A 16,331-nucleotide genomic window follows, 5' to 3' on the forward strand; every position below is an offset into this window, starting at 1 on the left:
TTTGGATCTCAAGACAATCCATCAAATCCAAGAGGATGTAAACTCAGTAAAAGTGTCAGAATTTGGCAGTAGATATTAAAATCACATTCAAGGTATAAAAAAACACAAAGCAAAATCTAATTATATTTGGTCGTCGACAGCAGGATTCGAACCTGCGCAGGCAAAGCCCAACAGATTTCGAGTCTGTCTCCTTAACCACTCGGACATATCGACGGCATCGTATGTCGAATTTGGAACATTTCATTATATTCTTACTAGCTAACTATTGACAAGCAGAAACCGAGATTGGATTTGAAAATAGAATCTTGCAAGAAAATAAGTAGATTTTTGCTAGACTTGACAAGTAAGGTCGGACGAGTCAAATTGGATTTGGGTCTAAAATAGGTTGAAAAAAAAAATAATTATGATCCTTACTCGGTTTTCAGTGGACCGTGTTAAGTCCCGCCTATGAGGGGAAGTTCAAATTTTCTATATTGTTTTTGGAATCTCATATTGACAATGACTAGAAGGATAAAAAGGAGGTTCTACTAATCCTATTAAAAATAGTAGTCCAACATTGAGGTGTGTCAGTGCCTTAAAAATAGGGTATAGCTTTATTGTTCATGACTTGTGCATTGTTGTTAGTACGATACGATACACAATATATTTCGTATTATATATAAAACGTTACATATCATAAGAATGTATTGAAAGTGTTCCTAAATCGTATATTACATAAGTATGTATCATTGTATCGTATCATAGAATCGTATGATATGTAAACAAATGAGTTTAAAATGAGGTTTTTTTTTTTTGGTTAAAATTTAGGCTGTGTTTGGTTGTCGTAAAACGTTTTCCGGAAAATACATAATTTCCGGAAATGCTAATTTCTGGAAAAGGAAAATATTTCTGTGTGTTTGGTTGCATTTCAAAAAATTTTCCGGAAAATATTTTCTAGTGTTTGGAAAAGAAGAAAGGAAAACACAAATCCAGACACAAGCCACAACCCAGAAAACACAAATCCAGAAAATCCGATCGCGTTCGCGAGATCGCAATCTCGCCGGCGTGATCTCGCGAAGGCGAGATCGCGATCAACGTCGCGATCTCGCGTTCACGAGATCGCGGTCGATGCTTCGCGAGATCGCGGCGTCGATCGCGATCTTGATTCGGCGCGATCTCGCGAACGACGCTTCGCGAGATCGCGATCGACGGCGCGATCTCGCGAAGCGTCGATCGCCGTCGTCGGACTTGTCTTATCCTCTCGCGCGCGTGGACTGGAGATCGGCGCGGACTGGAGCTCGGACTGGTCTTCTCCTCTCACGCACGCGCTCTCTCTCTCTCTCTCTCTCTCTTTTTCCGGAAATCCTTTGAAGTGAAAATGAAGGCAGAAATTCATTTCCGTGGTCAAACTGAAAATTTCGGTCAACAGGAAATCATTTTCCGGAAAATAATGTTTTCTGTGACAACCAAACGCATGCATTTTCCGGAAATTGATTTCTGGAATTGGTTTGAAGCCGATTCAAACGCAGCCTTATACTTTTATTTGATGTCAACAAGTTGTTAGACTTGTTTTTAATACAAAATTATTAGGATACTTAATTGAGCCCAATAAAATAAGAATAATGCTTAGGTAAAGTTTTTTTTTTTTTTTTTTTTTTTTTTTTTGAGAATGTAAAGTATTGTGTGTTGAATAAGACTCTCCCCAAGAATTATTGGGGGGGGGGGGGGGAATTAGAGAAAGTGTATGAAAGTTGTTGACAAATTGGTTACGCTCGGAGAAATAGTTGTACCAGCTACACATGGAGTAAGGTACTAATATTAGAGATCATTTGAATATTTTTAATAGATTAACTACTCAATTGAAAACCATGGAAACTAAGATTGAGGTGGATTCAACTTTGTTGCTCTTAACCTTGCTCCCTCCTTTGTAGGGCACCCTAGTGACTAATTAAACTACTAGTTGGTAAGCAGACATTAAAGTTAATTAGAAGGTTTTTTAAAATTAAAAAAAAAAAAAAAAAAAAATCTATTGGAGATAATGAATGTCAAGAAACAAACAGATATTTTAAAAGTTAGGGCATCTGCGGTGAATTTTTTATTTCAAGTTGTGGTAGGAGTGGGTCATATATATGGGAAGTATGATAAGGAGAAGTCAAGATCAAAGACTAGATTGAGGAAAGAAATAAATTAATAATATATGGAGTGCTGTTATTGTCAATGTCATAGATGGGGCATAATCAGTATTAATGTTTGAAGTTGAAAGGTAAGTTAGAGGAGTCTAAGAAAAGTCATGTAGTCAGAAGTTAAAGTCCGCGGATGCAGCAGTTACTGCAGCAAATAGTAAAGATAAAGGTTGTGAGAATAGGTACAGTAAAAGTTAAGATGTTTGATGGAACTGTGAAGATCTTGGTAATGAAAGATTTACTTAAGCTTGGAAGAAATGAGAGATAATAAATTATGGAAGTTACTAAAAATGTGTTTGGAGGTGATGAAAATGAAATGAGAGAAAACTTTCAAGAATTTGTACAGTTGAAGTAGGAAAGCCTAGTGAAGCAAAAGGCAAAGAGAAACCTTTAGTTAATTAGAATATCACATAGAAAAGATAATCATGGATGGAAAAAGCGTAAATTCTGTGGAGATATAGTTGTCACCGCCATATATTATGTGACGTTGTGAATAACTGGACAACACCAACCATCACAAACCAAGAAATTAAACTTTAAACCCAAATTAGAATAGAATAAAGAAGAAATTTAAAGAAATTGTTCAAATCCTAAACTTTAAACGTTCAAATTTTTAAACTCAAATCAGAAGTTCAAATATTTAAAGTTTAAACCCAAATAACGAAAATAACTTTGAAGCCAAATCTATTGTTCAAAACTTTAAAGAAATTGAGCAAATAAACTCAAAACGAAACCACTCGATCATTCAAAATGTTAAGAAATCAAGTAACTAGAAGTTGCTGGAAAGTGCCTATGGTGTTTAAGTTGGTTGAATAGTAATATTTAATACTAATTAATAAAAAAATTATTCATTCAACCATGGGTTAGAACTTGATGAAGAGAATTTTCTTAGATTTTGGAATGTTCTGTTAACGGATGAGTGTTATTTTGTTAAGTTTTGGGATACAATATCATTCCACTAAACCTAAGGAAATTTTTGTAAATTATCCTCTCTCTTTTTCTTTTTTCCAGTAAAATTAAAATTCTAAAATGATTTATTTTTTTAATGAATCAATAATTCAATCTTTGATTCCTCCGAAAATAATGGGCTGCCACGGAATGAAACATTACTTCCAAAAAAATTGAGAATTTGGCCCAAATTTGTATAATACTCTTTATATTTTACTAATATATACTATTTATTCCTATGTCTTTCTGAACACACACACCTCGTTAGTCGCTACTCTTGTCACTCAATTTCATGCCGTCATTGTCAGCTTTCTTCCATTCTGTAATTTTTTTTTTTTTTTTGGGTTTTTTTAATCCTTTCTTTAATTTTAATTTTAGTTTTAATTCTTTGTGCATCAACTTATTTAGTTTTATTTTTTTCTAAAATTAGGTCAAAGAATGATTGTACTTTGAAAAAAAAAAAGGTTTTTATAGAGTTGTACATAAACAAAATAAGTTGATGGCTAATGCATCATTATAAAATCTCAATCCAGCCACATTAGCAAGTTGCTTTTTTTAGTCGTTAAATAAATTGCTTTGGTGAATCTCACTAGAGAAAAGTCCTTTACAGAGTCATAAGATTTAAAGATGTAATGAACTCTTTAAAATTAAGATGGATTTTATTCTATGTTGATTTTTGAACCATGAGGAGACCCTTGTTTTAGCATACGTCGTTCAAATAAATTGGTCTTTATTTGTCAAGGCAACTCAAAGCCATTGTACATGTGTCATTTGGGTTTCTAACTCTAACATAGGACAATCATAGAATTGATGAGTTTAAAGGTTGTCTTGTTTAATAAAGGTGGTTTTTTTTTTTTTTTTTTTTTTTTTTTTTTTTTTTTTTTTTTTTTTTTTTATGATTGTGAGGACTTAGGTTGCAACAAATTGATTGTCATGTTTCTGGGAAGTTTGGAGAGTGGCAAATTGAGGGTTGTAACCTGGGTTTTGAAGCATCAGTTTGGTGGAGAATAAGGATTTAGGTTTTGTAAACATAAAAGAATATGAATATACGATTGAGATCAAGAAATTATAGTAGGAATCAAGTCTTATGGCCCTTCATTTTTGTTTCCTCTTTTACTAAACTTATGTTTTATGTTTTTTTATTTTTTTTTTTCTTTCTCAATTGAAAGCTGGTTCTCTCCAAATTTCTAACTTGACATTTGTTGAGGTACAATTTTTCAAGTCCTAATTTCATTGGCCCACTCACAAAAATACTCATACAAGCCCATAAACTATTTTGGGCCCCCACAAATATTTCCAACAAATTACGCAAATATTTCCAATATTATTACCCAACTTGAACCCTCACAAATATTACCCATTATTTCTCACATATTACCCAACTTGGGCTCTCACAAATATTTCCTATATTACCCAACTTGGGCCCACACAAATACTTCTCATAACAATACCATTACCAAAAATGGGCCACAAAATTATGTCATCTCTATAAAAGCCCAAACTCATTTACCTTATGGGTAAAATCCAAAAAGCCCAACAAAACTCTCTTACAAAGCCTGTTGCTACACAGCACCCAAAAGTCCATTGCTACACTGCACCCTAAAGCCTGTCTAGCTACACAACACCTCTAAAGCTCGTTGCTACATGGCACCCTAAAGTCTGTTGCTATACGACGTTTTTACAAAACCCGTTGCTACATGGTAATATTTTTACAAAAATCTCAAACTATTTACAAAAACCCAATATTATTTTGGCAACTATTTACAAAAGCTCAAATACTATTTTGGCAACTATTCATTAAAGTCCAATATTATTTTGGCAACTATTTACAAAAGCCCAAATATTATTTTGGCAACTATTTACAAAAGCCCAAATATTATTTTGGCAACTATTTACAAAAAGCCCAATACTATTTTGGCAACTATTCATAAAAGCCCAATAATATTTTGGCAACTATTTACAAAAAGTTCAAATACTATTTTGGCACATTCTATAAAAAATAAAAATAAAAATAAAAACCCAAAACTATTGGGCAAACAATTATTCTACCAAAGCCCAAATATTATTTGGCAAAAGAATTATATTCAAAGCCCAAAACTATTATTTGGCAAAAACATATTTTGATATATTAAATTTCCTAACTCATAGGAAACATAAATTGCTTATGACATATTACCCATATTTCAAAACTATTTCTTCTACAAAATGGGAACTATGCTTGTTTTTTTCTTTTCTTTTCTTTTTTTTTTTTCATAAGAAACTCTAACTATAAAAGCTCATGTATATTACCCATGGCAAAACTATTCATTTTGTAGGGATGAACAAGCCGAAAAAAGCCCAACAACAAGGCCCAGCCGAGACAGCCTAACCCATGTGCAAATCTCAACAACTAAAGCTCACTTAAGTAACTAAAGTGGTTAGACTAGCCACTAGTCAAGTTTCAGAATAACTAAGCTAACAATTGGGGCCCACTACCATCATTTTAAGCTTGTTAAATCATATCAGAATGGGATACATGTCTAGCTAAGCTTACACTCTTCCTTAGCAAGCTGATTTTCATGATTATTGATGTGACATAAAGTTGTGCTGATAAGACATAAAGCTGTGAAGCTGAAGCCAGCCATTCTCTCTCTCATCTCCAACACATTTGGTCAAAGAACAAGGGGTGGCCATGAACAGACCATGGAAGCTTCTAGAATCACTTATAAATAGCTCATTACCATGCCAAAAATGTATATTTTCTGGTTCATGAACCAAGCACATGAACTCTAATGGGGAAACTTAGGAAAATGTGGTTTGGAGGGCACCAAGGAGATCTCCAGTAGAGTTTCCAATAAAGGGTTCCAAGATTGACACCTGGCTTGGGGTGACAGAATCTATCCTAGGAAGCTCTGATACTAGCAGCAGACAACCAAGATCATTAGCCTAATATATGCTCTAATCTCATTGGCTGAAGACAATCAGCATTTAATGCTAAATCAAAACCTCCAACTGTTATTACCCCAAACAACAAGAACACCTTAAAGCTGAACTTACCATTCTTGGCCAAATTCTAAGAACAATTTTCTAAGAATTTTCTGAAGATTGAGACTAATTTTGATAGAGATTATTTGCTAAACCCCCCCCCCCCTTAAACTCAACTATAAATAGAGCTCTTCATCAACACCTCAAGACACACCAATAAAGAAGAGCAACTCTCTCATAAACTTCTCTATTTTCCTCTCTCTCTCTCTAATTTTCTTAAACTCTTAGTGAGGTTCTGAGCTTCTGAGTTCTTAGTTTCAAAATTAGAAACTAAGGCCTTGTTTGGTTTATTTTTTTTCATCACTCAAAACTCATCACTCAATTTTCGTCACTCATCACTCAAAAATACCCCAATTTCCGATAACTCTGTTTGTGGCTTGTTTGGGTGGAATATCTCAGTGAGTTTTTCAATTCAAACACTCATCTTTATGTCACTCACTGGGTCCCACAAATATCAATTGCAAATCTGGTGTACTGAACGGTCACCAATCCTACCCGCGTTGTCTCTCTCTCTCTCTCCTCTTCACGCCCTTTCCTCCCCAACTTCAGAAACCCAAAATTGGCAAAATATCAAAACCTGTCTGTGCAAAAGCCCAGCATCATAAATAGGAGTGATGCTCATCTTCCTCATCTCGAACCTGTCTGCGCAATACCCCAATTCATCTCAACATTTGGACCTGGCTTAAGGATCTCCTTACCCCTCACTTCCTCGCCTCCACTGCGTTAGATCCCTCCCTCATCTCAAACTCCAAAAACCCACACGAAGGAATCCCAGACTCCCAACTCTGAACACAACCCAGGTATCCCATGTTGCTCATCTTCCTCACCTTCAACTTGTAAACCCATCGCGGCACTGTGGGTCTGCTGAAGAGAAATTTGTGAGCCCTCTATTGGTACAGTCTTATTTCTCTCGGTTTTCATGATTTTGCCTTTATATTTCATAAATATTTTACTACAAATCTCGTAAATCTATCTTGAACAATCAAATGCTGTGAATATGAGGTTGGATTTGAACATTTTTATGTTAGGTTTTTTTTTAATATGAAGATTGTAAGACCTCTGTCTTTTGAGACCTCTGTCTTTTGCTTATTACGATGGGTGATTTCCCTCTGCTTTCAACTATAATCCATGGGTCTGCTAAGGTTAGAGAGTTTTGTTTGGGTAAAAGATGATAATTGTTAGTATATAATTAAGAGAGATATATCTGACATGCATTCTTTATCTCTTTGAATATTTGTTTTTAAAAAATTTTGAGAAACAATTATCTCTTTGAACATGAACATTCAATTTTACTGCTATGTGAAAGAAGTGCTGAAAAGTAATGCTGAACATAGGATACTCATTATTCAACATGAAAGTGAAACCCTTAACACCCTCTCTCCCTCTTCATTTTTTATTTTTAAAAATGAAATTGATGATTTAAGTTTTAGGGAAAAGTATGCTTAGAGAGTACAGTTCATAGTTAAGTTGCTCCTAATTTTAGTTGTCATTTCATGGTTAAGCTGTCTCTAGTTTTAGTTGTCATTTCATGGTTAGTTGTAGAGTTGTTAATTTTTCATATTGCTAAGCCTACACTTATAGAACAAATATATGTAGCTGTTGTGATACCAAGCCCTTGCCTCTCACCTTGGTACTACATATACCATTAGTAGTCAATACAGGGCATAATTGTCAAATATTCAATAAGATTCACATGTAAGATAAATAGATCCAAATTAGTTATTAGAAGATCACTATTATCCTATTCAACTAATAAAACATACAACCACCAAAGAAAACTGGAGTAAATAAGCCTGCACCCTGATATCCACCAATAAAGAGATAAAACCAATAAGCATCAGTCTGTTGATGAGGAGGGCTATAAAAAGATAATGTCAACACTAAAGAAGAGAATTTTGCTGATCATTTTGATTCAAAAATCGTAGGGTAGACCAAGCTAGAGTTCTCAATGTCCAAAGTTTGGGTCACTTTGAAATTTGGATGTCCAAAATTGCCCAGTACAGCCTGCCCCATAAAGGGTTAGGAAACCTAATCCAGAACTAGTAATAAACAAGGTAATGAAATTAATTTTATATTCCTAAATAACTCAAAAGATGAAAGTAAAGTCACAAATGAGTTGATTATTCATGGTTGGTTGGGGTGCCAAACTTTGATGCATTCCCTTCACTTTAGGCCCAAAAAAAAAAAAAAAAAAAACTCATCCTTATACATAAACACCCAAACAACATAAGTTCATAAGAGCATTTGTAGCAGTGGAGCTAAATAGCTATAATGCTATTTTAGCTCCACCAAAATACCAAAAACGGCCATGCAGCAGTGGAAGCATAGGTATAATTTTTAACTGAATTGGTACAGTGCACATCTATCTATAGATGTGCATTGTAGCAGACATCTAAAAAAAATTAATTTTTTATTCACCCCCGGATTAAAATAATACTACTTTGTTTATTTTTTTCATTTCTTTTATTCTCATCTCACCGTGCTCTCTCTCAGTGTCACTCTCAAGCTCCCATCTGAAATTTCTCTTAAGCTCTCACCTCTTTGAAACTCTCAAGCTCACTCTCACCATCTCACCTAAAACTCACCATCTCTCAAGCTCAAGCTTTCAGACCGACGCCGTCCCAGCCGAAGCTCAACCTACCGTCGTCCCAGTCGCCGATCGCCTCAAACCGACGCCATCCCAGCCACCCATCTCTCTCAGATTGCCTCAGACCTTGCCGTCCCAGCCAATCCACTTTAGGTCAGTGAATTTTTTCATCTTTTTTTTTTTTTTTGATGAATTAGTGAATTTTTTTCATTTGGGTGTTCTTTGTTTTGGCTTAATTTTTCTGGGTTTGTGTCATCATGCAATGTTATGGTGTTATTTTGTAGTGAAAAATGGTGTGTTGTCGGCAAAATTAAAAAAAAAAACCTTTGTATACACTTGGTGTTATGTGAAAAATATAGCTATGTGATATGGTGTGTTGGCAGTTGGCACTATGTAGGATTGTTTGCAATGATGTTGAACTGTGTGAGGTATGTGATTTTTGATTTGTCACTATGGGATTTTTTTGCTGTTTTTGCTGGGTATAACATCTGAATGGACAGAATGTATATGTATTTGTATTGGAATGGACATAATGTATTTGTATTGGAATGTATTGGGAATTTTCTGTTTGTAGGAATTTGTTGTGTGGTTTTCTTGTAATAGAAGTTCTTGTGGTCTCTGTAATTTGTGCAGGGAAGTTTACATTTTTTTTGTCTCTGTAATTTGTTGTGTTGCACAAAACCACAAAGAGAAGCACACAAAAAGGATTTCTTATGGTCATTTTAATGAGATTAAGCTACATGTCAAATTAAGTATTTATGCATAATCATGTACGATTGTTATAATTCTAAGTGTTTTAAGTTTTGATATAAATGTTAGTTTGGGAATTTTCTGTGTGCAGGGAAATTTATATTTTTTTTTTCTAGTTTTATGAAGTCACGTAGGGACACAGAGTTACGCAGAGACCTAACATTTATCACAGGTATCATGAACGAGGATATAAAAATTGACTCACAATTTTTGGGAACGTCTCAAAATACTCCTGTGTCAATTTCTGATTCTCCACCTCCACCTCCACCTCCACCACAAGTTGAAAATGCCTCTTCTACAAAAGGAAAACGGGGCTCTAACTTTAGTGTAGAGGAAGATAAACTCCTAGTGGCAGCATGGCTTAATACTAGTGTTGATACCATAAACAATAATGAACAAACACAAAATAACTTTCGTCAAAAAGTTTGGGAATACTTCATGCAGTACAATACATCCGGTACCACACGTACTGTTATCTCCTTGCTAAGTCATTGGGGAACGATTAGTGAAAAGACAAATAAGTTTTCCGGGTGTATGGCTCAAGTTAACGCACTTCATCAAAGTGGTATAACCGAAAAAGATAAGGTATAAATTATATTGCAATAGTATTAACATGTCCATTCACCAATAGTTTGAAGATATTAATCATGTTATATTTCTTTTAATTTTTTTTAGATTACCAATGCGAAAACTTTGTATTTAGAGAAGCACAAGAAACCCTTTCTTCTTGGCCATTGTTGGCTCATGTTAAAGGACCAACCAAAGTTTGCCGATCCTAACAATGCTAGATCGAGGTCATCCGTGCCTCCAACTTCGGAGTCAATATCTATTGGCGAAGGGGATAGTGGGTCCAGACTTGGTAACACTTCCAATTTTGAGAGACCTATTGGTAGGAAGGCCGAAAAGGCCATCCGAAAGAACAAAGCCATCGGAAAAGATGTAAGGGAATATTTGAACAAGAAATTGAAATTGATTGAGGATGTAACTCAGTTGGAAGAGGAAAAAATGTTTATTGAGAGGGAAAAACTTGCAATTGAGAAGGAAAGTAAGGAAGAAAAACTTAAGATTGAGAAGGAAAGGATCATGATTAAGAAGAAAAAATTTGAGATGACAGAAAGGTTAGAGGAGGAGAGAATCATGATGATAGATACAAGTGGCTTAACCGAAACACAAAAAACTTTTTATGAACAACTCCAAGAGAAAATCATGGCAAGACGAAGTTCATGTAATTAATGGGTTTAATTGTATTTTGGATGTAGCTTAGACTTTTATGTATTTTGTAGTGGCTTATGTCACTTGACTTTAATCTTAAACTAGATATATGTATTTGTGTTGTGACTTGAAGTGCAATCTAACAAAGACTTTGAAGTGCAATCTTTATTATCTTTTGTTAAGTTCCATTCGGTCTTGTGATAGGCATTGATATAATTCTTTGATTCAATGAAATTATTATTTGATCCACTATGAGTGTTACAGCCACTATGAGTGCCTATTATATATCTTGTTGTTACAGCCACTATGAGTGTCTTTGATCCAATTATTTCTATTCATTGAACATTCCTAGTATCATATGCTTGGTTTTGAGATGACAGGTCTTAGAATAAATCTATGAATAATGAGCATTCATAGTATTTCCAAGTTGTTTTTTTTAGATGTATGTGTTTGTGTTGTGACTTGTGCGTGAATTGGTTATATTCATTTTGTTGTGGCTTATGTCATTTGATTTTAATCTTGCATCTATAGTAATAATTGATTTCCAATTGTCTTGAAGGTTGCATCCATGAATCACTATTTGTTTCGTAAGTTCCTTCTTGATGACTCAAATGAAGATGAGATAATCAAAGAACTTGTTATGGAAACATCACAACCTAAACGTTGTCGTCGTTCTATCCGACGTAATCATTTAGTAGGCCATGAGAGGCATTTTTTTGATTATTTTGCTCCCACACCAATATATCCACCCGCTTTATTTCGTAAGAGATTTCAGATGAAGCGTTCTCTTTTTCTCCGTATTCAATCTAAGGTAGAAGCTCATGACTCTTACTTTGTCCAAAAAAGAAATAGTGTCCAAAAACTTGGTTTATCTTCATTACAAAAGATAACTGCTGCACTTAGAATGCTTGTGTATGGAGTATCGGGTGATTTGATAGATGAATATGTGCGGATTGGAGAAACTACTGCATTAGAAAGTTTGAAAAAATTTGTTACTGCAATAATTGATATTTTCTTTGAGGAATACTTAAAAAAGCCAACCAATGAAGACACTGCTAGACTGTTAGCTCACGGCGAACGCCGAGGTTTTCCAGGTATGTTAGGTTCAATTGATTGCATGCATTGGAAGTGGAAAAATTGTCCATTTGCATGGAAAGATCAATATTGTGGTCATATTCGTGAGCCTACTATTATTTTGGAGGCAATAGTATCATATGATCTTTGGATATGACATGCATTTTTTGGGTTACCTGGGTCAAATAATAACATTAATGTGTTAGAGCGATCTCATATATTTAATGAACTTGCTGAAAGACGTGCTCCTACAGTACATTACTCAATTAATGGTCATGACTACATAATGGGATATTACCTTGTTGATGGCATATATCCAAAGTGGGCAACATTTGTGAAAACAATCCCAGCTCCACAAGGACAGAAGTATAAATTATTTGCAGCAGCCCAAGAGGCGTGTAGGAAGGATGCTGAGCATGCATTTGGAGTGCTTCAAGCACGTTTCGCAATTGTCCGTGGACCTGCACGATTTTTCCATCTTGAAACACTCAAAAAAATCATGAAAGCGTGCATAATTCTCCATAACATGATTGTTGAAGATGAGCGGGATGATAATGAAGTGGTAGACTTGGATTATGAACAAAATGATAGAGTGGATAATCCTCATCTGCAAGTGTTACGTGAACAAAGTGATGAATTTTTGTCATACATTGAGAGACACGGACGCATTAGAGACCGAGAAATTCATTTTCAACTCCAGTCGGACCTTATTGACCATTTATGGCAATTGCAAGGTGAGTCGTAGGAACTTTCTTTTTTGTATGTTGAGAAGCATGAGTCATAGGAACTTGTGCGAGTGTGTGAGTTTTATTGTAATTTGGTTTGAGTTATGTATGTAAGTAAATCTATGGACTACATTGTTCCTGCTATAATATGTGTTCTATTTTATATGTTTTCTTATAAAGTTCCTCCATTTCATAGTTCACATTGTTCCAAGATTGTTTCTGGACAATTGAGACGATAATAGGCTATCATGATAATTGAGAAATTGTTTTAGTAAAAAAAAAAATGTATGAGTATAATTTGGGGTTAAAAAAATCACTTGTTAACACTAGACGATTATTTACTATCATGTGGTGGCGGCGCCGGCGGCAGTAACGGTGGCGGTTGTAGGTGGTTGTGATTGTTGTTTATTGTATAGGATATATTATTTTATTGTAGTGGATATATTATTTTATTGTGATGTTTATATTATTTTATTGTGTTAAAAGCTAAAATAGATTCACTGCTGCAGCATATATGTAGGTAAAATAGATAACGTAACTTTTGGTGGAGCTAAAAAACTAAATTTTTAGCTCCACTATTGTGGATGCTCTAACAGGCAAAGAAGGGCAGGCTGGGCTAGTCTGGTCAGAATTTGCAGGCATTCTTTCTAAATTCAAGGGTGAGATAATAAGCTAAACTTCAAAATAAAAATAAAACTATGAAGGAATACAATCTACACTAGTGTCATTGACCAAAATAGGATATACAATCTGCACTAGTGTCATCTCTTACTGCATACATGTTGATGAAAACTTTTAGTACATGGTTGGCTATGTGTTGAATGACAGTGAATATGCCTTGTAGGGGTGGACGTTTCACCACAATGTCGGAGGTAAGTACCAGTAGCTATAACTCCAACTATAAGGGGCATGTGTGTGACATGGATCAGTGCGTGTTGCGGACATCTTTGCAGCTCCATAATTTCGGTAGACAGTTTTATGGTTGTAGACATTAGAAGCCTATAAGTATCAGCTGCGCTTACTATCATTGTTGTTTCATGGTTAAAGTTGCTATTGGGCAAACAATTATTCTACCAAAGCCCAAATATTATTTGGCAAAAACATATTTTGATATATTACTAGTTTGGACGGCACGTGTTGCCCCTTGGATGAGAAAATTAAAATAAAGCTTCTCTTTGAAAAAGTATAAAATCATGTACAAATAATTCATACAATACTAATCTGAGTAATATAAGAATTTTGATTATGCACAAACTTAGAGTAGCTAATTTTTTTTTTTTTTAATATATAAGAAAGAGAGAGTTCAACTTAGAGTAGCTATTTAACATTGGAAGCTTTCGTCAATCAGCATACATGTACAACAAACACAATTTCCAGTACCAAGGAAGCACCTCAATTTCTTAATTTTACAATTGAAAATAGCAAATTCAAAATTATTTCAATTTTACACACACACATCACCACACAAAAGAATCTATAGCCGTAATAGTTCATTTTGAAGAAAGTCAAGAAACTATTCAATCTAACACATCACCAAAAAAAAGAAATAAAAAATCAACTCATCTAAAACAAATAGATATCTAATACATCCATATTAAACCAAAAAAAGAAATGGAAAATGAAAAATATTTATACACAATACACATAAAAGATTTTGTAAGAGAGAACTTGTGGTTGTAGGGAAAGTTGGCAATAAAGGGATGGAAAACAGGAGGAGGTGGTTGGAGGAGCGCGTATAGTTGTGCCATATGTGCAAATGCACCTAAAAAACACCATTACAAATATTCACAGCAAATGATGCGTTGACTCTATCATGACTTGCTTTGATTAAATTCTAATATTTTTATCATTTAAAATGAGAAACAAATATATTTTAAAGAGTAATTAGTCAAGCAAATGCTAAAAGCAAAATCTATAATTTATAATGTGCATTTTCAAAACACAGTCTGCCATTGCTTCTCTTCCTAAACAAATTGTTCAACAATTGCAATTCAAAAAAAAAAAAAAAACAATTAGTAAGAATATTCAAACCGAACAAGTAAGCAAACTAATTCGTTTGCATTCGAGAAGTATAATCTGTTTAAGGAACCTAAAAATTGATAATGACAGTGGTATTTTACCTTTATCTGACAAGGGAGTCACAGAAAACCACTAGGTCATATAACAAAAATATAAAATAAACAATTGAGACAATGGGGAGTAAAAAGTATAAACAACAAGGATATACAACTCTAAACAAAACCATAAAGATAAACCATCAAATAATGATCATATTGCTTGGCCAAAATTTAAGGTAGAGGTTTCTGATCAATCAAAATAAGGGTATAAACAACAGTAATTCATCCATTGGTTGAATCAAGATGATTGTTCAATTACACAAAGTCATGCCTAGTCATATCAAATAAAATCTAAACAATTAGTTATACACAAAACAAAAATAAACTAAGCCTGTTCTTCATAAATTATAAGTTTTAAGCATTTAAACTTGAAATCAAAGCAAACATGCAAATTACAACTCAATCTTGCTCTGTTGAAGCCTAGGAATTTGGTGCAGGGAATCACAAACCTCTAATTGATGACAGTGAGTGTGAACAAAAACAAAAACCTCTAAATCTAAAACCCTCAAAAGCCTATAACATTCAACAAAACCATGAAAATATAAAGAATAGGTCATAAATTTTTTTTACCACAGTGCCATCTCAAGGACCATAGTGGGTTGTTAGCCAAAACCCCGACTAACTGAAGCTTGTGGCAAACCAGAGGGCCCCTTTCAGATTAGAGATAGAGCCTCTAATCTCTTTACCTCCAACAACCAAAAAGGCATTCTACTGAAGATTACAGATTACAGTGATTCATTTATGAAAAACCAATCCTACTTGGCAAAAAAACGCCTGTATACACCAAATTAATCGGATATTAGTAAAAAAAAAATAATAAAAAAAAAATAAAATAAAAAAAAACCCAAACTTTCATTCATATACATACATAATTATATACATGATATGAAAAAAGAACATCTAATAGCAAATATTAACACACAAAATTATCTAATCTGAGTAAAAATCCAAATTGTGAACCCCACCCACAAAGATAAATTCAAAGAACAACTACATATAGCAAACACAACACAAATTCAACCAATCAGACTAAAAAAAAATCCAAACTTTCATTCATATAATCTACATATAACACAAAATATTCTGACCCATCTAAGTAAAAAATCAAACTTTCATACAAAAACTCAAATCAGATGAAAACCAAAAATCCTCAATTTCCTTCCGTTTAATTCCAATAGTCCCTAATTTTCCCAGAAACCATGATTTTGTAGTACCAAAAACCAAAAAATAAGTAAATAAAACAGAGTTTCAAACCTGCAACCGTCTATCTCTCTCACATCCACCAATCCCCAGATATCACAAACAGCGTTTGAGCTCCACTTTTTTTTTTCCTGAATCTTCATGTGTAAAGAGAAAGAAGAAGAAGATAAGTAAACGGTGAGTCACAGAGTTTGTGCTTTTTTGAGAAACATTTCCACACCTACCCATAACACATATCAAAAATCTGGAAGAAAGAAAGAAAGAAAGGAAGAAAGAAAAGCAAAGTATATAGAAGCAAAAAGGAAGAAAGCAAAAGATCATACCTTTCAACTCAAAGCCTTCCCTCACTCTGATCTACCCATCCCCCTTTGCTCTATTCAGATCGACCAATATACCACCATAGACGTCCAAAAAAACCCATTGGCAACCATGGCTTGCTCTCTCATTCTAAAAATTCTCTAGACATTAAGAAAGAGAGAAAAATAGAGGTTGAGTGGCAGAGAGAGTTCTAGATTCCAGAACTCTCTAACCC

General features: G+C 34.2%; 1 protein-coding gene and 1 non-coding gene across 2 annotated transcripts; one reads left to right on the forward strand and one right to left on the reverse strand.

The window, feature by feature from the left end:
• Positions 1–131: 131 nt before the first annotated feature.
• TRNAS-CGA lies at positions 132–213 on the reverse strand. The gene has a single exon. It is a non-coding gene; the product is annotated as a tRNA-Ser (tRNA).
• Positions 214–9,648: 9,435 nt separating this feature from the next.
• Positions 9,649–12,502, forward strand: LOC115953771. Its single transcript, XM_031071569.1, has 4 exons — positions 9,649–10,056; positions 10,147–10,680; positions 11,243–11,777; positions 11,964–12,502. The coding sequence occupies exons 1-4, from the start codon at positions 9,649–9,651 to the stop codon at positions 12,500–12,502; spliced, it is 2,016 nt and encodes a 671-aa protein (XP_030927429.1).
• Positions 12,503–16,331: the final 3,829 nt, after the last annotated feature.

Source organism: Quercus lobata, chromosome 1 (assembly GCF_001633185.2).
Source record: "Quercus lobata isolate SW786 chromosome 1, ValleyOak3.0 Primary Assembly, whole genome shotgun sequence".
NCBI classification, from domain to species: Eukaryota; Viridiplantae; Streptophyta; class Magnoliopsida; order Fagales; family Fagaceae; genus Quercus; species Quercus lobata.

Coding starts and splice junctions, on each gene's coding strand:
- LOC115953771 (XM_031071569.1), top strand. CDS start 9,649: ATGAACGAGGATATAAAAATTGACTCACAATTTTTGGGAACGTCTCAA. Junction 10,681..11,242: donor AACTCCAAGAGAAAATCATG/GCAAGACGAAGT, acceptor ATTGTCTTGAAG/GTTGCATCCATGAATCACTA. Junction 11,778..11,963: donor CGAACGCCGAGGTTTTCCAG/GTATGTTAGGTT, acceptor TTAATGTGTTAG/AGCGATCTCATATATTTAAT.